Here is a 23,539-nt window from a genome sequence, read left to right on the forward strand (position 1 = left end):
TTTCCTCCTACGTTTCTAGTCTCTCAACCCTGACTTGGTGACCTCCTTGAGGCTCCACACAGCTGGCGCCCGCTAAATGCCTGACAGCCTCTCAGCAGGACGGCCTAGGGAGGCTGTGATTCCACTGGCCCCCTGCCCTGTGCTGACAAGAGTCAACACACAGGAAGTACCGAAGGAAGGACCGAGGAAGGGACTCCAGGAAGAACGGGGAAAGTCACGGGTCTCCCCCGCGAAAGCTCCTGAGGCAGCTGTAACTAGATGCCATTGGCTCGGGGCTTGAAACATCAGAGATTTAGCTTCATTCTGGAGACTCAGGTCTGAGGTCAGCAGGATCTGGAGAGTACTCCCTCTGCTCTCCCCATGGGGCTACTGGTGCTCCATGCCTATTGTGGTCTGGTTTTCACATGCTGGCCTGGGGTCTGGTGCTCAGGGACCATGCCGAGCTGTATAAAACCTTTCAACTCCACATCCTCTTCACTAGAGTGGGGTTATTAAACCTGGGGACGGTGGAGATGGATACTATGGATATTAATCAGGATCCAGGGCAGGAGTCCAGGCTGTCGGGGAGAGGGGCCACACACAGTAGCATCTAAGTGACCCGGTGTCAAACCATACCTTCCAGGATCCAGGAAGCTCAACAGCCCACCCCCACGCGCCCCTCCTCCCAGTCTCCTAAGGAAAAAGATAAAAAGTGCTTGGCCAGACCATGGCTAAAGCTTTGTACTCCTTAATCAGGCTCAGGGACTCAGGGCACTCCCCTGCCCCTGCCCAGGGTCCCTCATTAGCTGCCCATTACTGTGCATGACTTAGAAATTGGCCACTAAACTGTAAAATTCCACGATCTCTTAATTCTTTGGGCTTTGATATCCACTCCCTTGCAGGCCTCCCAAGGCTGTGTGACCTTTCTCAAGCTGTGGAGGGGGCACCCTGCAGGGCACCATCTGCAGCCAGAGGAGGGTGGGCGGCCACCCTCTGCTCAGCCCCGTACAGCCAGTCCCAAGGTACTGAGCAGAAGATAGCCAAGGAGGTGTGCACAAGCACCCTGGGGATCCTGCAGGTGGTGGAGGGGGCTTGCAGGGCACTATGCTGGAGCATCCATGCCTTCGAACCTTCTCCCTTTATTCCGGCTGGCTGCGCACCTATCCATCAGGGACTTCCCGACAGCTGTTCTGTTCTTCTCCGCAGTGTATGACGGGGACTCCCCTCAGAAGATTAGAAAGTTCTGGATCATGTGAGGCAGCTTATGGGAGTGGCCACGTTACTGGCACAGGGTCTCTGGCTTTGACCACGTGAGAAAACAGTACGTCCTGGTCCGGAGTCATTCATGAGAAGCAAGGAAAAGAATTATTGTCAGCAGTCAGTGCTGAAGCAGGAGCGCAGGTCACATGACACTGCCTACAGATTTTCATTTTGCCCTCAGCCCCATAGGGAGCTTCGAGAAGCTGTCAGTGACAGTTCGTCAGCACCCCAGGTTACACTGGTTTCCACAGGACTCCTAAAAGCTGCCAAAGAAAGCCTGGTGTGCTGAGAAGGGGGAAAGGCACCAGGCTGAGTAGGTGGGGCCTCCTGTCATCCCCCCATCAGCCCGCAGAGGTGGCCCAATGAATGCGGGTACAGTAGAGCTAGCGTTCAGCTTCCAGGACAGAGCCCCCTTAGGTAAACACATGACACCTTGGGGATCCAGAATCCGGTGTGACTGGCTGATGAAGGCACAAAAAAGGCTCCATCCTAACCTGCAGTCCTTGTGATGTGACCTCATATGGCAGGGGGGTTCCACAGATGAGATGAAGGTCCTTGACATGAAGAGGTGAGCCTGGAGGGGTCACGTGATGTGACCACTGCAGGAGACCCTTGTCTGAATACTAGGTACTCACTTCTTCCTGCAGCGGCAGAGAAGAGTGGGTGGAGGGCTGACTGGGGCAACTTTGGGGATGGGGTAGGCGTCTCAGGGTCACCTATGCTCCTGCAACAAACTCCAAAGAGCTCACAGGTTCAAGTCCTTGGGGTCCTCGTCAGGGTACACAATCTTGCAACAGGTGTCCTTGTAAGAGTGCCGGAGTGGTCAGGGGTCATCAGGAACTCAAGGGCTGGGGGATGAAGACAGGCCAAGATGCATAGTATCTACTGAAGGCGAGACAGGCAGGAGGCAGTCCTCTATATCCCTGCCACCCAGCCAAACAAGACCACTTCGAAGCTTCCAATCTTTGGAACCAACATAAGGGAACAAAGCTGTTTATAGGCACCCAGCCAGCTCATGGCACCCTGATCCCTGAGCCGCCTGAGAGCAGAGGCCTCAGGCCCCTGGGCAAGGGCCAGGTCTGTGGTTACAAATCCTCCTGGGTCCTCTTGTCCCCTGCAGGCATCATCAGGAGTCCTGTCTAAAATGAGGGAGAAGGGACTGGACTTTGGAGGTGCAAGGAAATCTTAGATTTACGTCCAAGTTCATCTCCCTCTTGCCAGCAGTGTGCCCAGGGAGAAACGGGAAGGCTAGGCAACGAAGAGACCTGGGGCACGACACAGCTGGTGCAGAGGCCACGGCCTCTTCGTCCACCATGGCCTGATCACAGACAAACCAGAGATCCTTTCCCAGTGCCCCAACTAGATGTTTCCTGAGACTGGCCCAATCACAAGATCCCCTGAAGAGGCATGTGTGAGCCTGGGAGAGGAAGGGAGGCAGAATTAACATAACTCAGCACGTTAACCACGCTGACTGCACCTGGGGGCTTAGGCACATTCCTAGCACCGTACAACCATTCCCACTAATTCCCGAGCATTCATCATCTCTCCCCCAGCAGCCCCTCTCTCCCCCGGCCCTGGCAACAGCTAATCTGCTTTGTCTCCATGGATTTGTCTGTTCTGGCCATTTCACGCCAATTCAGTTACAGGAGCTGAAGCTTTTCGTATCTTTTTTCAACACGTATGTTTAAAGTTTATCATGAGGTAAATGAGGCAGAGTATCCTTCAAGGCTGGTTTGCCATCTCACCAGCTAGACTCCTCCTCCACCAGCAGTACCTGGTGGCCACTGCCTCTTGGCGGTAGAACTATGCATGTCTCCTCTAGCTTTGATTCAGCCACTTCTGGACACATCTAGGAATGGGGCTGCCAGGTCTTACTGTCACTACTGACTCAGACCTTCTGGGTGAATTAGGACACTGGGGGCAAGACCCTGAAACTTGGGGTTCCAGACCACTCCTCTGTGCCTTCCAAAGCACCGTGAATGAAACCAACACCCTACTAGTATACAGTAAGGGTTTATTTGGGAAAAAATAATTCAAGAACTCTGGGAACTTCTGCTTAATCCACACAGGGAAAAATGGACAACCTTGTGCAATGTTTGGCTCAGCAGACCAAAGGCCCAGCCTCTCTCCCCTCAGTGGGCTCCCTTGCTCGGGCCAATTCCAGCCCATTCTGAGGCAGGCTGTAAGCACCTTCGCATGCTGCCACCTCAGTTGTGCCCAGGGGTAAGGGCTTGGCAGGTCCTGGGCACCTGCTGTGGAGCTGGCCTGCCCCCAGGCCTGTCTTCAGCTTTCAGAGGTCCCCAAGTCCTTGTTTTTGTATGGGCCCAGCATGGACAAACATGAGTGTATAAAGCCATGGATATGGGCATCCCACACACAGAGAACAAACATGGGCTCCAAGAGCACATACCGCTCAGGAGCTAGAAGGGCTGAGCTGGAATGTATTAAAATGCCTAGAGACCCAGTAGGAGAGCCTGTATGGGGAACAGGTGAAGTCTACAAGGTGAAGTTTGCCCACGACCAGTAACCTGGTCAATTGCAAGACTGCTGGCAGCAGCTGTGCAGGCAGGAGTCATCCACCCAACACGCAGCACGCTGTTATCAGAGTGCCACACCTTCAGCAGCTCACCTTCACATCAGTGTGGAGGAGGTGTCATTGGCCCCGATTCACACATGAGCCAAAGCCCAGGGACCTCACCTCAAGTCATGACAAGTGGCAGAGATGGGATCTGAACTGGGGGATTTAAACATTCCATATTCCAGGCTCATTACCTCAAAATCTATGCTGCCTAAGATGGGGCTGGAGCGCTCAGGCAGACCTGCTCTGCAGCTGCAGTCCTGGTCCTTTCCTTTCCCGTGCTCTGCTGCTCCCTGTACTCTAGGGGATACTTATCCCAGAGGTCCTGGGCTGAGGGCTGATAGTGACTAAAGGCCCCACATTAACCACTTCTCCCTGGGTAAGTGGGGGTTACATGCAGATACAGGGTCTACTGTGTGCTGATGGAGCCAGGACTGCTTGTAACATCCTGAAGTACCCCGAACAGGGAGCCGGCATTTCATGGGCCCTAGGAAGACCTCCCAGACCCAACAGCAGCCATGAGAGCATGAGAGTTACGAGTGACCCACAGACCTGCCCAGAGAAAGCTCATGCGCAGGACCCACATCAGCCGTGGTCACAACCACAGACTTCCAGGCAGCCACTCTCAGCCTCGGTATACAGGGCTAGTGCCCAGCAGCTGGCATGTGTGGCATGCTGGTTAGACAGGGATTACATGGGAAGAGGCCACTGGGACTCAACACACTTAAAGAAGCAACTGAAGGAAGCCCAAACCTTACCAAAATTACTGATGTTCATGCTTTAAAGGGCACCCAGGAGAAGTGAGCGTACTTCAAGTCTGATAAGGACATGTAAAGAAAGCTCACAAGGCAGTGACAAAGGTTCACATGACCTCATTAAAAACCAAGTACAGGCTAGGGACAGCATTTCTCCATGGAAGATGCACAAATGGCTATTCCACCTCAGTCTCCAGCACTGTGATCAGAATGGTAGAAACAAGCAAGGGCCAGGACACAGAGAAGGCAGGATTCACACTGCCAGCAAATGTGTCAAATACTGCACTGCTTTGGGAAGTCTGACAGCTTCTCCAAATGAATGATGTCATCACCCCAGGAAGACTCCCAAAGGAAATACTCGCTCAACAACACATGAATGACGACCCTATCCACAGTAGCTGGCAAGTGGTCTCCCCACAGAGGAATATTATTCGGCCATAAAAAGGAATGGCCTGACACCCACTACACCATGAGTGGAGCGTGACGACATGATGCTAACAGAAAGAGACCAGCTGTGAAGGACCATACCATGTAAATTCGTGATAGAAAACACCAGAACAGGCCAATTACAGAAAGCAGGCTAGTTGCAGGATGGGGGAAGATACAGGCAACTGCTAACAGGCCTGAGCTTTCCTTGGGAGTGATAAGAATGTTCTAGAGTTAAGAGTCAAATGGTACTGGCCACATTACCTAGTGAGAACAATGGAGCTCATGGAAGCATAGCCCGACATGAACATTTTTACAATGTGTGACCCAGCTAACCCAGACCCCACTCAGGGTTATCAGAGAGAATGGGAGGGTGGCAGGGGCCTGGTATACAACATGTTCCAGCTTTGTAAGGTTATGCATATTTATTGAAAATTTCCTTCACCAACAATGGTGAAATCAAGACCTCAAATTACAAAACATGACGGCAGTTGATACTTATAAAAATAAAGCGAAGGCCTGCATTTCCCAGATCTATACACATTCCCTTCAGTTCAGTCTGTCCTCTCATCAAAGAGGTCATGGAATCTGATTCCCTATGATGTCACTGCAGAAAACTGCACTCGATTGACAAACAAAAACAACAACTTTGCTTCCAAATAGCACAAGTCTTTAAAATGACTCTCCCCATAATAAATATAGAAAATAGCCTGTAACAAGCATGTCTTCGCTTGGTCAGGGTTGTAAGCTTTATGTAGAAAGTATGTCCCGACAGCCCTCCCAGGCTCTGTGTCTTTGGTGCACTGTCATGGGCCTGATGCCACTGGAGGCTGAGCTACTGAGCCCCTCCTCTCAGAGCCCAGCACAGTGAGGTACTTCAGGATGTACCTCAGAGATGCCTGGAGAGAACACACTAATCCAGCCACAAGCTGGAGATGGGTTCCTTAGAAACAGGCACCTCCCAGAATGCTCTTCTGATGCCCTCCCTGTGTGGCCATCAGAGTGGTCCAAGGCCTGTTGGCTCCTCTGGCAGGCCACTGTGATGATCACACTGACGGGGTCCTTGGTGGGTGGGTCTGCTGTGCAAGCTGAGGACGCTTTGCCCTGGGCCGCCTCCGCTTCGGCCGGCTTTTGGCCTTGCTGATCTGTACCACAAAGAAGGCCAAGGCCACCATGGCTCCAAGGAAGGCAAAGACAGGAATGGTCTGACCCACCTCTTGGTTGTAGCGGCCGGGCATGATCCCTGCAAGAGGACAGTCATTGGTCAATGGTGCCACAAAACTACAGCTATAACCTTTCTGAGAACCAGTTCATCAGAGACCAAACACTGACTCCATTAGCTTGGGTGGCAGACATCACTTCTGAGCCAGAGTTTAGGAGCCTAGGCTGCTAACCACAGTGTTGCTGAGAGGGTCACAAAGCCCGTTTTCATCAGCTGATCCCAAGCATCCCTATGTGTATGAGGGACTGGCTTAACCTTTTGGCTTGTAGGTGGGCAGGCAGGCAGGCCTCCATCCTGTCACAGCCATCCTACATCAGCAGGGTCTAGAGAAGGTTCTTGGTTCTCAAAGATCAATGGAAGACACACTAGTCTCAATCCAGAGGGGAAGAGGACAGTGCTGGAGTCCTGCTAGCTGAGGAAGAGGAAGCCAAACAGACAGATACTAGAGGCCTGTTGGCCGTGTTCCCCAGGTGGCAATACCTCCTGGAATGGCCACCAGAGGAACATAAGATTAAAAGTCAAGGATTCTGTAACTATCAATGCCAAGAGTTCCAGAGCTTACTATCATTGGCGTACGCCATGTCTACACTTCGGGATCTTGGCTTCACCTCATGATGTTCCCATGGCTAGCCTGCAAGGGCTGGGGTACCTTTTTCCCAACCAATTCCTGAAACCCAAAGAAACTCCACCCTCTTGGGAGCTATGAACCCAAGAAGGCTGCAGGAGTTTATAAAATTAAAGGACCACACACACTGAGCTGGAGGGATCTGGGACCAACTCTCCCAGCTAAAACATTGAAACCTGGACAGGAAGTCTGTTCAGGCCAAAGGTCTTAACTGTGCAGAGGACAAGCTGGATCACCTCAGGAGCCTGTTACAGCTCAGTTAGCTGTCAAGACAGGCTACAGAGAACCCAAAGACCCCAGGGACCAGCATAACAGAAACCCAGTAGAGAAAAGTTGTTTCCTGGTGCCCACAGTTCACACCTGCTTGCAGAAATTTAACAAAGAGCATCCAAATTACTGTGGAAAATTTTAGGTGTACCATGTGGCAAACACACTAAAAATTGATATTTAAAATACATATATAGAGGAGCTGGAGAGATGGACCAGTGGTTAAATGTACTTGTTGCTCTTATAGAGGACCTGGGTTTGCTTCCCAGAACCACATGGTGGCTCACGACCATCAATCTGTAACTCTAGTTCAGAGGATCTGAAGATGATGTCTGACCTTCAAGAGTACAATGCACACATGAGATATACATTCAGGCAAACACTCATACACATAAAAATAAGCTTTTTAAGTTAAAACGTGAATATAGGATTTTTAAAGAGAAATAGCATCTTCATCTTTAAATCCACTCTTAGCCTTGCCAATCTGTACTACAAAGGCGACCAGGACCGCCACAGCTTCCAGGGATGCCCGGGAAGGCAAGAAGGCCGGGCTCCTCTCCTTGGGGAGGGGAAACACCTGGAAAGCCTCAGCAAGATTTAGCCCAGAAAGATGCCTTAAAGGACTCACCTCCAGGAATGTCCCAGGCACCACTTTCTCCAGGGGACAAAGGTCTCACTTGAGGGCGATTCGATCGAAAGTTGGGTAACACTACTTTGTCCAGGTCAATGGAGAGCAGCTTCTGATGTTTCCAAAGATTACTTCCGGAAATAGATTAGAACGAAAAGATAAGCACCCATCCTCACCTGGAAGCTTAGCTGACACATAACAATACAGGGCTGCGTGAGACCCTCCAACTCTGATTGCCAGTCAGAGAACATGCCTGCAGCCAGGTCCTGAGAAAGGCAAAAGTCAGATCCATGCTCTGAGATCACAGTACATAAGGAAGAGCTGTCCTAGGGGATTTATAAAATATCCCACCCAAGACCATTACTGTTCAACACTGAGAACACTGCCAGGCAAGGCAAGAGGACAGTCACAGAGACCAAGGTGTCATGGAAGGCCTTTTTTTTAGGCTTCAGCTTGCTTTCTGAATGCAAAGCACTGTAGTGAAGGAGCTCCTGGTGAACTCAGAGACCAGCATCCGCAATCAGAACAGGACAGATTTGCAAGTACTCCAGTACTGAAGAAGAGGTGAGCAGGAAACACCTGCCTGCCTGTGGTGACAACCAACAAAGAGTGTGCTGGAACTGTGGGTACTCGGGTGTGAGTAAGGCAGAGCTCATCACTGTTTCCTCTCTAGGTCTGAGGAACTTGGTTGGGCCAATGCAATTAGAGCTGAAGATCACAGTGATTGATACACTTCAAACAGTAATGGGTAGCCTGTGGACACCTTGGAGAGAGCCAAAGCCACCAATGGAAGGAAGCTATCTGGAAATGAAGAATTCCTTATCTTCCTGTGTCAGTCCTCCTAGAAATTGTTGGCTGGTGTCTTTACTTTAGTTGGGGAAAGGTACAGGCAACCAGTCCTAGCAGCAGCCAAGCATACCTTGTCACTGGCGAGGGATATGAGAGAGACCACAGAGGCTCCTGGCTGAGCATAGCTCGGCCAACTCCAACAAAACTGCATTCCAGCCTGTTTTGCATGACTTAATGCTACTGCTCAGGGTTAATCTGTCTGAAAAACTAACTGAGAAAGACATGGAATCCATGGCGTCTTAAGCTTTCAAAGTGTGTTGCTAAGTGAACATTCTAACGGTGTCCTGTGTCCTGGAGCTGACCTGGGGGCTCACTGCACTTCTTAATGGTGCACTGAGGTAAAAGTGCTCATGCATACTGCAGTCTCACAGCACACTGTTCAGAGATGGAGGGTCTGCCTTGAGCCAGTGTTCCCACAGCAATGACACCTAAGAACACCTGATGCCCAACCAAGACCTGGGAAAAAACCTCACCTCACAGAGATGGGAACTTACCCTTAGCATGGCTGATGGCAACCTGCAGCTATCTAACATAGACAGAGAATCTTCTAGAGACTCAAAATATATCCCACTCTAAGTCTCTGAAGACAGAATAACTTCCCTCAAGATGTCACATGAGAGATAAGAGAGCAGCGCAGTGGTGTGGTAAGGAGAGGGGGTGCCGAGAACAAGTCAAAATTAAATTCTAGGAGCTGAGCATTATCAGCAGCCTGGACAGACTCAGATTGGGAGGGATTATCTGATGTGGCCAGCCAGATACCAAAGGTACTGTTATCTATTCTCAGAGCTTTTAGCACGCACTGGGGAGAAAAACCGAGCTTCTGGCACTCTAGCTAACCTGGCTGCTCTTTGAGCAGGAGCTGCGGATCATGTCTGGAACATAAAGTCTAAGATAACAGAAGGCTCTAAATAAATAAAGATTCAAAAATGGAAATATACTACAAGTTTTAAATGTGCAAGGAGACTGAAATGGAAAAGCACTCTTCTAACTTTCTGTGTGCAATGGGAGCACAGAGGCCAATGGTGGTGTACGACTCACTCTCTATTTACGTAAGACAAAAGTCTCTGGTGACATGTGGTGCCTGCTGCTTCAACTAGACTGGCTAGCGAGCCCTAGGCATTCTTCTGTTCCCACTCCTCAGCACTGCGGTTACAAGTGCGTGCTGCTGTGCCCAGATTTTTTTTTTTAAACATGGTTCTAGGGGGTCAAACTCAGCACATGGCAAGTACTTTACTAAGTCATCTCCATGGGGCCACCTTTCTTGCTTTCTGTGACAGATATTCTAAGACATGGTCCTTGAGCATAACACTGAGGAACCTGCATTCATGGAGCAGTAAAGTATGCAGGTAACAACACCAGGCCAGGTTGTCTCCTCACAGAATGGATGTGGATCCTACCCTTGGCTAGGCCATACCGTTCCATCACTGAACCAAGCATAGTGCCTGCCACGATAGGGGAAAAAGAAGAGAGGTGGAACACTGTCCTAAAGGGAGCCTATGCCAGGAGGAGTTGAAAGAAGCATACACCGGCCCTGCAAACTTACCCTATTTTGTCCTGCTTAGGCACAAAGCCAGAGAGAGAAATGAGAAGGTGCAAGCTGGAGAAACAGTTCAGCATGGCCTGGCTGGAGAGCAACTGCAATGGGAACTCAGGTCTAAGAAACTGAAGGGAATGAGGCAGATGATGTCGGGTGAGAGACAGAGGGGCAGAGCCACACAAGGCCACACATCAGTGCAGCTCCTGTGGACAAAGGCTACAGTCAACATGGCAGGTACTTAGCAAAAGCCACCTACTAGGAGCAGCTTCAGTCCTGGCTGCAGAAAGAAAAATAAAAAATAAAACTACCTGCATTCCATACACAACACTTTGGACAGGGAGCACAGCTTCCTTCATGACAGCTCTCAAATCCCCAACTGGAGCCCGAGCTTAGCTTCTGCTCAAGACAGCACTTGGCTGGACCCCAGCTTTCCTTCCAGAGTACTCTACTGCAGGACACCACCAAAGCACGTTTCTAAAGATCAATATGGAGGTTTGCTCATTTCCACAATTGTCAGAAAATGACAAGCTAGATCAAATTATTTAACAATGATGTCAGCAAAATTGCATTCTCTCCTATAAAAAAGGAATGAGTCACAGGCCCTGGAGAACAGCGAGGAGAGCACAGGGAGACACTGACCTGGGTGCAGTCTCATTCACAGGCTGTGGCTTTGCCCACGACAAGTGTGGACAGGCTGGAAGAGGTCGAGGTTTCGGGTCTCCCAAGTGGGCCTCAAGAACCTTGGAGTACCGATGAAGGTGGTTTCCTGAGGTTAGCAGCAGTAAGAACAGAAGAGGTGATCACCATTATAAAAATACAAGGTGGCGCTGAGTAACTGTCTTTCTGTCAATAGCTCACTGCGTTCTGTCAACTACCCCCACATGCTTCAGGACCTCGCCTATGGGTGCCTGGTTCCCTTCATCAAGGCCACACCGGCAGTGAGCCTTTGCATATAAGGTTACTAAGGGCAGTAACACAGAAAAACCTCTCTTCTAGAATACTTAATTTTCTGGCAAAGTAAACAAACCAATTACATTTCTAAAATCTGTGCTACCCCACACTGTAGTCACCAGCTACACACTGCAATTGAGCAAATGAAATAGGTGTTACACATCTAAGCAATTTTTAAAGCACCAGACTGAAATACATTATTAAAATGAATTTTACCTTTCCTACTTTGTATGTATGTGGGGTACATGGACATACACGTTCGTGTGTGTACATGTGTGTGTGGAGGCCAGAGATCAATGTTGAATGTCGTCCTTAATCTACTTTACTCTCATGGAACCTGGAACTCATAGATTCTGCTGGACTGGCTGGCCGGCCAGTGTCTTAGCTCACCCAGAGTTGGGGTCACAGACATGCTCTGCCACACTCAGTGTTTATGTGGATGCTGAGGGAGGATCTGAACTGAAGTTTTAATGCTTTTATGGCAAATACTTTGTTAACTGAGCCACCTTCCCAGTCCGCCTTATATTTTAATGTAGCTGTTGGGATTTTTCTTTCTTTAGTATTGGCTTTCCTTTACTTTTGAGATGAGGTCTTGCTATCAACAGGCCAGTCTGGCCTCCATTTAGTCCCTTCATCACTCAAGAGCTGGTATTATAGACATTCACCACCATGGCCGGCTGCTACTATAAAATTCTAAACGACATCTGTGGCTCACATCCTTCTGTGGACAGAGCTGCAAGGAAGAGAACATTCAGTTCTTTGAGTACACAAGTACCAATCCACACAGACCCTGGAGGGCAGGGAGCTTTAGGCTCACATTGATGGAGAAAGGTCATTGGTTAATTCAATAAAGAAGCTGCTTGCCCTGATAGGTTAAAACATAGGTGGGAGGAGTAAACAGAACAGAATGCCGGGAGGAAGAGCAAGTGAGCTCAGAGACGCCATGCTGCCCGCTCCTGGGCAGACACACGCGATGAAGCTCTGACCCAGGATGGACGTAGGCTAGAATCTTCCCGGTAAGACCGGTGCTCACTAAGACCAGTGCTCACAGATTATTAGAGATGGGTTGATCGGGATATCAGAATTAGCCAGTAAAGGCTAGAGCTAAAGGGCCAAGCAGTGTTTGAATGAATACAATTTGTGTGTTGTTATTTCGAGCATAAGCCAGGGGCGGCCGGGGTGCTGGGGATGCAGCCCCGCCGATCCTAATACTACATCACATCATGGCCCGAGTGACCTCAGGTAGCTGCTTAACCTCTCTTCCTCCTGTTTCTTCATCTGTACACCAAGAATAACACTATCTCTTTTTATAAGATCACTGAAAGGCATTCGTGAGCTAATCCTTACAAAGTACCCAGCCTGGTGCCTGTGCTCAGAGAGCACTTGAAGATGCTGGGCCTTGGGACTGGAGATGGCTCAGGGGCTAAGAGTGTTACTGTCCTGCAGAAAACAGTCGTCATCAATGTTGGGTAGCTTACAACTACGTGTAATTCCAGCTCTATGGGGCTCTAATGCCTTCTTTTAGCCTCACCATACACATAACCCCCATACACATAACCCCCATACACAAAATTAAAATATTTTAAAAGATACTGGATTCAAGCACCTACATACAGGGCCCACTAATTCCTGTCCATCCTGTCCATCCATTTGCTGGTAGCCAGGCTACCAGCAAACACTGAGAAACATTCACTGCTCCCACGGAAGGGCAGGTCCCCATACTAGCTGGTAGTACTATGTCTTGATGCAGCACTGAGCTGGCTCAAGCCCCTGCTGAAGCATCATAAGAGATACTCACCTTCCATCCTTTCAGGAGGGGCCAAGCCAGCTCCACTGGGTGGGCGCTGCCGATTTCCTGAATGGCTGAGGCTGGGAGGGGTCACGCCATATGATGTGTACTGAAGGAGCGCATCCAGAAGCCAAAAGCAGTCTGCAGAGTCAACAGGCACACTACTTAGGATCCAATTTGTGAAAATGAATCCCTCCAGGAGAACTGAAGAACACTCAGCTCTCATGAAGAGGGAGAAATGGAGATTCAGAAGTCAGAAGTTTAGGTCAACATGAAGCTGATACCCTCACCAGACTCCCTTACTCTTGAGAAGAAGGCGTTTTATTGGTCAGGGTTCCAGGCCACCCAGGGCAGTCTGCTCCAGTACCAGGTGACTGTAGGTGGAGTTTATTCTGTCTCAGGGCTCTAGGCAGTTCAGCCCCACTGTGACTTATTTGGACCACCTGCCTGAGTCTCACACAGCTCCAGACAGCTCATGGGCAAAGACAGAACAGGGTTCATTCAGAGGCAAGACCATGTGACACCCACTGAAAAAAGAATAGCCTCTACAAAAGGAGCTCCAAGGACATGAGCTGCTGCTAAGGACCTGAAGCCATCCTGGGAACAAGTAGGTTTGAACTATGGGGGAACACGCACGGGAAGGCGAGTTTAAGATCAGAGGAGAGCATCTACTACTTGAGTCAGTGGTCCTAACCAAGATGGTAATTCTTTTCTGGATATCTCAGAGTCCAGGTCTAAGAATACAAGCAACTCTCACTAAGAACTGCACAAAGGCCCCCTCCTAACGAGGCTGCAGATACTCCCATCCCAGACCTGGTTTCTCTCTGTCCACTCCCTCCCTTCAACCCGCCCTGTAACCAGCCCAAGCCCCATTAACACCTATTTGGACCACAGCAGCTTCCAGAGTGGGAAAGGTTGTTGAGTACTCTGCTCTGGAAAAAGCATGCACTTCTGGTCAAGTGCCAAAAGTCCCCGAGGACCCAAAGAGCTGCCATCTGAAATGCATATGCACAGACACTTAAAATTTTAATAAAGACTCTTAACAGGAAAGCTCAAATCCTAAAGAGAATTTCTGTGGCAATAAAACATTAATCTCCTATCTACTGTGACTTTAAACCTTTTTTTTTTTTTAAACCAGTCATAGTCTAAGGATTTACATAAGCTACTGAAGTCCAGTCAACATCAACTTGCAATTGGGGAAAGATGTGACATCTGGCATGTGCCTATGGCTCCACTGTCTGAGGTAGATGCAGAGTCCCAGACAAGCCTGGCTTACCAGCATCTTCTCAAAGCCCTGTAGCGTTTTCACGGTTCCTTCCCTAAAGTAAGAAGGCAAGGTCCATCCATACCCAAGCACATAAGCTGCATACTTGGAGGACACAGGAGACAGGCTGTACAGGAGGCACAACAGAGAACTAGCTCTGCCTTCTTGCTTCCTGTCCTTGAGAAAATAACAGAGGACTGACAAAAGCTCTCAGCACTCCAAACTCTCAAGTCTTAGGGGAGAGCAACAAGCAAGGACTCCAGGACACATGGCCAGGAAGAGAAGTCAGACCAGAGAAACATATACTAACGAGTTTACACAACCTAGCAAGAAGCCTAAGAAGGGCAGAACATGGGTCAACTAGGTTAAGGAACTCTACTAAACAGGTGACAGTGACTCATGCCCATGAGATGGGAAAACAGAGGCAGGTACTGAGATATGTAGAGGTTTGTGTATCCTATGTGTTAGCCTTTAAGTATTTGCAGAAATATCCCAGCAATCAAAGTACCTGGCACTCCCACGATTGGCTCCTGTGGACACGTACCTGTTTATTTATCCAGCTCTGGCCAGCATCTCTCCAGAGACAAAGCAAAGAGGACTGTATACCCAAACCATTAAGCCTGTGTGCATCTCCTTTTCTTTTATGGCCATGTTAGGTATTGAACCCAGGGCCTTGTATGTCCAAGGCAAGTGCTCTACCTCTGAGCTGCAGCCCCAGTCCTCCTGTGTGTTCTTTTCTTACCCTTCTGTCTGTGACTGTCATCCAAGCAATTGGAGTCTCCATACAACACGATCCGGCCTCCACCCTCAGCTGGGATCTGATAAAGCCCCAAAATGGGAACATTTTCAACAAATTTCATCTCTTGTTTTAAGATCTCCAATCCTACAGTAAACAAGAACAGCGGTGAGAGTTCTCTGAGGGAATTGCTGATTTTCTAGTTGCCACTTGGACTGAAATTTGACCTACCTAACACAAGACCAGCAAAACAACATTCAAACAAAACAGTGCAAATCTTCAGAACAGGGAAGTAGTATTTAAGCATTATTAATTTTGGTTTTAATACACTCCAGCTCTCACAAGTTCAGCCTGCACTGACACCTCAGTTTCTGTGCTGTATTATAGGGTGGGTCAAATGTAGCTAACTTTAAAATGTGTGTCGGTCCATATGCCATTTAGTGTAAGACTTGATGAAGCACACACCCTAGCAAAAGCATGCCTGAACTGCCAAGCAGACAGCACATGAAACATTTAATGAATCGAGATGTTGGCAGCTGCCAACAGCATAGCCACACTAAATTTACCTTATGCAAACTTAAGTTTACCCTACTACCAGACACCATTGGAATCTGCAACTATGCCTGTAGCCAGCTCTCACACACCTCGCCTCTGCGGAGTGAATAAGGATTTAATAGGACAGACACAGACGGCCATGGATGCACTTACATCTAGCCCCAAGCTATGTAAGAGTTTTCTTGTTTCCCCCCTTTTCTTGCCCTCCCTATTTTCCTTCCTTCCTTCCTTCCTTCCTTCCTTCCTTCCTTCCTTCCTTCCTTCCTTTTCTTTCCTCTTTTTTTTGGGGGGGGGGAGAAACTGGGGCTTGATTGAACCTAGGACTAGGTAAGCAAGTCACTCGACTACTGAATTATACCCTCATTCCTTTCTTTCTAACTTCTGATCAGATGGGATGTCCTGCTAAGTCACCCAGGCAGGCATCAAGCTTATGATTTTCCTGCCTCAATAGCTAACAGTAGTTAGGATGACAAGTCTGTGCCACTTTGTCAGCTTTGACAACAAGGTCTTTTCTGCTCTAACATGACATGTACTATCAACGTCCTACCTTTTATACCCAAAGACTCTCCAAGTTAACACCAAGCAGCTGATTTTTTAGAATATATTAAAACACTAAATAAAGTATACATCATTAAATCTACTTTTGCCCAAACTGTAGGAGGCTGTAAGCCAGCTAAGGGGCCATGACTTTTAGCCCCAGAAGTGGCAAGCCTGTGAAGGCAGCATTTAGAAAGTACTAACTTATTACAGAGCTGGGCCTAGGGGCTGGCTTAAAATCACCTGGTGCTTAATGTGACCACAAACAGTTGAGAAACATTGCTTCATGTTTTCAACTGATAAAAGTGTCTCTCCATTACAGAAAAACAGCCACCTTGAAGGTGGTGTTGCTAGTTACTCTGAAAATAGGCCATCAGATTTTAGGAGGAAATGGCTGTCACAGGAGGCATGTCGTCTCCTGGCATTTACTGCAGATGAGACATGTCTTACAGCTCAGAATCCCAGCGAGTGACAGCCATAAGAAGGTCCTCCCCTACTGTTCTACACCTAACTTTCAGAACCAGAGGTGGCCATATTTGTCCCTGCTCCACTCAGCAGGTGAGTTCTGTGCACTCAGCAGAGTACCCATACTAGCGGCCTGGCCCAGACTTGAGGGATGTCTACTGTAGGTAAACACAGACAAACAGCAATGTCCACTGGAAAGGAAGATGTTGTTTTGTTTTGCTTGTTTCTCGAGATAGGGTTTCTCTGTGTAATAACTCTGGCTGTCCTGGAACTATCTCTGTAGACCAGGCTGGCCTTGAACTTACATCTGGCTGCCTCTGCCTCCTGAGTGTTGGGATTAAAGGTGTGTGTCCCCACTACCTGGTGGCAAAAGATAAGTGTTTTTAAGAGGAGCCTTCGTCAGGTTAAGAACTCTCAAATCCATCAAGACCATGCTATAGCAGAGCGCACCAATCACAGAACAACCCTTAGACTGTGACCAAGACAATTTTGAGCCCTGACCTGGAGAACGCCATTTCCTTTGCAGACTATACATACATATTCAAATTATCAGCAAGAATCTGTCATACTCATTTTGGAATCCTCCAGGGTCCATGCCACAGTATACAAATACTACTACAATGAGCTTTACCAGGAACCAGAGCAGATGGAAGGGAAGGCCTGGGACTGCTAGTGGCATTCCTAACACCCAACAAGCACGCAGAAGTGGGCTGTGAGGTACACACAAGGATGCACCAAACACTGCTGAAGCAGACACTTGAAAAGAGTGAAATGCACAGTAAATCTCTGGGGGAAGGAGAGGGGATAAAGGATACTAGAGGCCTGAGAACAGTACCCTTTCTTTACCTTGGTCCTTGAAAGTCTGTGTGATCACGACACCATCTTCTGGAAACTTGGCGATGCTGCAACCCGATGCAAAATACACTGGAAAACAGTTGCTCACCATTAAAGAAGCAGAAATGCCCAACCCTCAACTCACTGACCCAGCATTTCAGAGATGGTCTACATCACTTATATTTATTTTTAAAGATTTTTTTAACCCGAAGAGACAAATGGCTATTGCCTGCTGCACTTCAACTAGAAGTAATCACCTCAAACTTCAAGTAAAAAATGCTTGTGACATATAGTTTCTAAGAAATTTTTAAGAAACATACAAATAAACATTTTTTTTTTCTGCCTATTGCAAACAAGGTTTTGTTATATAATCCCAGAGTGACTTCAAACACCTGGCTTAGGTTCTTGGCTCCCAAGTGCTAGGATTTATAGGCATGAGCAACCATGGCCAATTTATGTGAAGAGTACACAGGGCTTTGTGCAAGGTAGACAAGCACTCTATCAACTGAGCTACATGGCTCAGCTCTTATGGGACTGAACCTAGATCCTTGTACATGCAAGACAAGTGGCCACTGACCTACGGCCCCAGCCATAAGTATGGTTTTTGAGGACACTGATTAGGTCTTTCCAAACTACACCTCATTTGAATCCCATCTCTTCTTCAAAAGCATGTAGCTCAAACCCTCATCCTTCTGCCAACTGCATGCCTCTACACACAAACACAAAGCCTTACTGTCATGGTTTGCCAGGGCAAATTCTCCTTCATAAAGACGGTCACTGAACCCCATGTTCCACACAGATAGCAGCTCGTTCAGAGCTGGGATGTTGGCTCCTCCAGTATCTGGCATCCACCACTGCCTGTAAAAGTGGCAGCAAGCACAAAGAAGGCAAGAATTAAAATCCTCCCATACACTTCCTCTTTCCCTGACAAAACACAGTATCTTCTGTCACAATCCAGTCCACACATACACACAAAAGTGTGAACTGAAACAAGCTGTTTGGTTTGAGAAATATATAAAACCTACTGCTCCAGTAAATGTGTAGAACACATTCAAGCTTTCTTTTATGAAATTAGAATCAGAACTTCACTGGCATCCAACCCAGACAAGTCGAGTCTAGATCTTGCCAGAACTAGAAGGAGTAAGAGAGGTTCTGCCAAAGACAATCTGTAACACAACACAGCACTGACAGCACTCTAGCACTCAGCCGTTAATTACACAGGTCTATCTGAGGAACGGTTCCTCGGGTGGATGTCAGTTTTCTTATGTTCAGTCTGAAGGATGCAGGACAGAACAGCTCAAACAGAAACCAAAGCACAGGTGTCTCAGCTCAGCAAGCAAAGACAATGACCCCAACTATCATGGAGCCCAGAAATCTCTGTCTCCACAAGGAGCTTTCTTCACCCACGGTCCACTACCTACAAAGACCACCCCAAGTTAAAAGACAGTCACACAAGAGCTTGCTAGGGGACTCTAACCCCAAAGCCATACCGCCATGCACATGCCAACTGCAACTGTACCTTGTGTTCTCATCGTAAAACTTCACTTTTCTCATAACAGAAGTGTTGTACCAGTCACTGAAGATGACAAGGGAGAGGCCGTTGTCCACGTCCCTCCTCAGCTTGGTAATCTCCTCAGGGAAGTACTCTTCCTCACTGTCCACCATAAGCAAAGTGCCTGACGGAAGAAGTGCTACAGTCTGAGAACTGTCACATCTGAGTAGCAGAAGACAATTCAGAAGTGCCACCTCTCACTGGTGTCCCACCTAGGAGTCTGGTTGGTGCCACCCTGCATTACTACAGAGGAAGGTGAGACACACATGGCCAGGGCCCAGCAAGTCACAAGGACCAACTAACTGTGTTCTTTGGTTTTCACCTTTGTATATTGTAAAGATTTTTCATTACTTTAGGAAAGTGATAGTATTAAAAAAAAAAAAAGACTAGAACAGTGAAGTGGAACCATAAAAGCTCCTTCCACCAAACTTGAATTCAATCCCCAGGATCCATAAAAAGGAGAAAATTCCAACTGGTAAAAATAGTAAAGAAAAAAAAAATAAAAAGACTACAAATATCTCTGTGCACAACCAGTGACATTCTGTACTCAGCTGAGAATTACAACCATCATGAGCATTGTGGAGAGCCTCATTCTCCACCTCCACTTGGTCACAGGGACTCTCCCAGGCTCCCTTTATTGGCCCATCAGTGAACACTGGGAACACTCAATACATGTACGTTGTGGGCTGAAAAACTGGACAACAAGGCTGCTCACCGTACTGTGTAGCGTCAAAGCACGTGAATGGGGCCCCGAGCACCTCCACGAAGTAACCCATGCTGCGCAGATGCTGGTACATGTCCCTGAAGTTGGTGTGGACATGGTCACCATTCCTGAAAAGCAACAACCAGAGTGGTCAGATGACTACTCTCCACTGGTTACCAAAGGAGGCCAGAGCTGTCTCAGCCTTTCCAAGACTGAATCATTTGGTTAGACAAGCGAAAAGAGAGCACGGCAGGTGCAGATGATAAAGTGATGCAAAGACAAGGCTTAAGCTGTCCTGAGCAGTACTTTAGAGGGCCACATCAACTTGCTAGTAGCCACCTGCACGTGACAACCACCTCAGAGACACATACACTGGTGCACTGTGTGCAGGTTAAGCACAAGATTCCCTATCACCTTGGTTGCTTTCCTTTCAAAACATGCTCAATTTCCCTGCACATCTGCCTAAATGCTGGCAGAAAGATCCAGAGTCCATCTCCTTAGCCATGCCCACTTGACAGGCTCCTGCACAGGCCATGGCCTTGCCTGGTGTCAGTTTCCCCTATTCCTATCATATGTCTCTGATCGGAACCCACCACACTCTCTTTCAGGAAAATTTTACTTTAAAAGGCAAATCTGGAGCTAGAGAGATAGTTCAGTGGTTAAATTGGCTGTTCTTACAGAGGTTTAATTTCCAGCATCCACATGGCAATGCACAACCACCTACAACTCCATTTCTAGGGGATCTGATGCCCCTTTTTGGCCTCTGCAGACAATAGGAATATAAGTGGTACATAGAAATATATACATATAAAACACCCATACATATAAAATTTTTAAAATAAATAAAAAAAGGCAAGTCCAACTCTATAAGAATCCTGGTCAAGCATGGTGGCACATGCCTTTTAATCCCAGCACTCAGGAAGCAGAGGAAGGTAGATCTCTGAGATCAAGGCTACTCTGGTCTACAAATTCCAGGACAGCCAGGACTACACAGAGAAACACTGTATTGAAAAACAAAAAAGAATCTTGCAACTTGATACTTTTCTCCTCCACATTTCACCATGGAGCCCATAGACAGAAATGGATGGACTGGAGTGAGTTGTGGAGAGGGTCTTCTTTCAGATGACCATGGTGGTCTACATATGACCAATGGAATGCAGAGAGGAAAAACTTGTCAAGAGAACAGGGACAACACCCAGGCCTCAGTCAGAGCCAAAGGAAGGCCACACGTGGGAGGACAGAAGACAGCCTGACAGTGGGACTGAGCAGACTTGCCAGCTGACTCAGTGGTAGATGGGGAAATAAGACAACAGAGTATGATGTCAGTTTCTGCTGCACAAGTGCATGTCCAGAGAAGTGGCTGTCCTCACAACACAGCTCGGCTCCCAAGAGTGGCAGGAGCGAGGACATAACAACCTTAGGGTGACAGGGAGCAGGCAAAGCTGCCACTCACCAGTCTAAAGGGTCATTCTTCATCCGCAAGTTGTCCCTGGGGAAGTAGCCTGGCGGGTAGCGGAGGTTGTGATACTGGTCCCAGAGGACTCTCTTGCTCCGAGGAGGGGTGGGAATGATCTTCACCTTAACTGGAAGCTTCACTGAGGAAGTATGCTCGGCACCATTTTTTGACTAAAAAAGAAAATGGAAAAAAAAAAAACTTGAAATGCACCTCCTTTCTGAAAAACTCTCAGCTCACATTTTAAAACTTTTTTTTCCTTTTTCCTCTTTCCTTTGTTTTTAGATAAGATCTCAAACTCAGGGTGCTGGAGAGATGGCTCAGTGGTTAAGAGCACTTGCTGTTCTTCCACAGAACTTGGGTTCAACTCCCAAAACCCACATGGCAGCTCACAACTGTCTGTAACCTCAGTTTCAGGGGATCTGACACCCTACAAGGACATACTTGCATGCAGATGAAAAACCAATGCTCATTTAAAAAAAAACAAAAAACAAAATCAAACTCAGGATTTTTCTTAATTTCCAGTACCATACTGTGCTTACAATGGTTCTTCCTATTTGCCAATCTAACATGCATAATTTAAATATAAGAATATATGACAATAACCTACGTCATGTGTTGCAATTAATTCTGGTGAAACTCAAGAGCTGACTTAAAATTCAGGTATTTTGTTCCTAAAAGCCACTAAAGCAGTGCAAGACCAACCCCATATTTGCTTCCTGGGAGACAAATTTCAGATGCACTAATTTTGATCTTGAAATTAGGCCCAAGAAGGTCCTGTCTGCTGTGAGACAGCAGCAGAGCATGAAGCACAGAGTGGAGTTTAAACACAGCTGCTCTGAAGGCCCTGGGCCATAGCTCACGGCTAATGAGGCTAATCCAGTCAACCTCAGTGGTCCATTAAATGGAGACCCTCAACACTGAGTCTGCCTCCCATCTCCTTCTCCTGGCAGGAAAGGGTTTAAAAAAAAAGCTACTTTCTGGTACACCCTTACTTCTATCTCTGCTGGAGAAGCCACTGTGATCATGATGTGGCCCTGTGCGATGCCTTCCCACGAAGCTGCCTTCTTGGTCACAGAAATGGAGATGGCCAGGTAGCCTGACCAAGGCCATAACACAGAGGAATAGGAGAAGGCCACTTCAATGTTGTCTCCATTCTGTGGTAAATAGGGCCGCCACTCAGGCTGTAGGAAAAAGAAAACAGGTCAAGGGTGAAGTGAGCTGTTGGGGATGCAAGTGAGCTAGCCTGGTGGTGTTGAGGACTACTTCAGTACACAGGGTAGATGGGAGTCTTGGACACAGATGTGAAGCCAGCAGTCTACAAGACCACTGCCACGGATATTCTACAAGGTTATAAAACTCCACCATCCCTAAGAAACTGGGTGCAACTGTCACAAGTTCTCCAAGAACTTGCATCAGATGACGAGAAGTGACACAAGAGACAGACACCTCAGACCTGTCCTCAGAGTCACACTGACTGAAGCGTCACAGATGCCAGCTGTCACCAACCAAATCACACAGCTAGTGAAGGGCACCTGGAGGAGGGTTGCGCACTGGCTGTAGACCACCCTGTTGAATAATACACACACCCCACCATGCGTCAGAAGAGAGAGGAGAGGGAGGCAGGCATGAAGAGATCACCTGGAAACCATACAGACCTAAGTCACTGACTCCCTCACAAGCCATAAAGCCCCAGAATCAGGGCAACTACCTAAGTGACTCAGCATAGCTAAAAAAATAAATAAATAAATAAATAAATAAATAAATAAATAAAGTTCCGGAAAAGAGGAGCCTGTAGGATATAACACCACAAATCCCAGCTTTAATGACTACTCTTGGAAACTACTGGTTGGCAACTGAGAAATTTTTTTTTTTCTTTTTGGTTTTTCGAGACAGGGTTTTTCTGTGGCTTTGGAGCCTGTCCTGGAACTAGCTCTGTAGACCAGGCTGGTCTCAAACTCACAAGATCCGCCTGCCTCTGCCTCCCGAGTGCTGGGATTAAAGGTGTGCCCCACCATAGCCCGGCTCTGAGAAAAAAATTTTTTAACTCCCACCCATCTCTTAAGCAACAAACGTTAACTAATGAACAAACTTAATGTTTAATCCTATAAACAAGAATTAGTATTAATATAAAACCGACTTTAATACACCTCTGTAGGGGTTTATAATTTTTTCAAACGACAGAAAAAATAACAAAAGATGATGAAAATTCAACTATATCAAAATACAAAACTTTTACAGAAGAAGTGTGGACTAATAAAACAAGCACATTAAGTCATATCAAAGAACAAGAAACCTGGGGGTGGCACATTGGGGGACTCTATAAAAACCATAACAACAGCTATCTTTTCCATGATACAGAGAGACTGTAAGAACAATAGGGGAAACTCAAATTCCAGTAAAAAGCAGGAAAGGAAACACAAAGGTAATTGGCACTGAGAGACGATAATTAGTAAACACATGTGGAGGTACCCAACCCCTGGGGTACCTTCACTAACCAGAGCACTTATCTCTCTTAAAGACTCTCTCTCTCTCTCTCTCTCTCTCTCTCTCTCTCTCTCTCTCTCTCTCTCT

The 23,539-nt window shown here is 47.6% G+C and overlaps 1 protein-coding gene across 1 annotated transcript in view; it reads right to left on the bottom strand.

The window, feature by feature from the left end:
- Nucleotides 1-5,405: 5,405 nt before the first annotated feature.
- The window catches only part of Mbtps1 (membrane bound transcription factor peptidase, site 1), a 56,165-nt gene continuing 38,031 nt past the window's right edge, over nt 5,406-23,539 (bottom strand). The window contains exons 13-23 of the mRNA XM_005345747.3: nt 21,961-22,149; nt 20,966-21,138; nt 19,525-19,640; nt 18,777-18,933; nt 17,991-18,115; nt 17,270-17,347; nt 14,873-15,013; nt 12,876-13,007; nt 10,766-10,892; nt 7,741-7,871; nt 5,406-6,241 (exon numbers count right to left, since the gene is read on the bottom strand). Of these exons, the coding sequence (XP_005345804.1) occupies nt 6,045-6,241; nt 7,741-7,871; nt 10,766-10,892; nt 12,876-13,007; nt 14,873-15,013; nt 17,270-17,347; nt 17,991-18,115; nt 18,777-18,933; nt 19,525-19,640; nt 20,966-21,138; nt 21,961-22,149 (1,566 nt within the window). The 3' untranslated portion in view covers nt 5,406-6,044. The remainder of the gene's footprint in view (nt 6,242-7,740; nt 7,872-10,765; nt 10,893-12,875; nt 13,008-14,872; nt 15,014-17,269; nt 17,348-17,990; nt 18,116-18,776; nt 18,934-19,524; nt 19,641-20,965; nt 21,139-21,960; nt 22,150-23,539) is intronic.

The sequence above is a fragment of the Microtus ochrogaster genome, chromosome 4 (genome assembly GCF_000317375.1).
Source record: "Microtus ochrogaster isolate Prairie Vole_2 chromosome 4, MicOch1.0, whole genome shotgun sequence".
In the NCBI taxonomy this organism is placed as follows: domain Eukaryota; kingdom Metazoa; phylum Chordata; class Mammalia; order Rodentia; family Cricetidae; genus Microtus; species Microtus ochrogaster.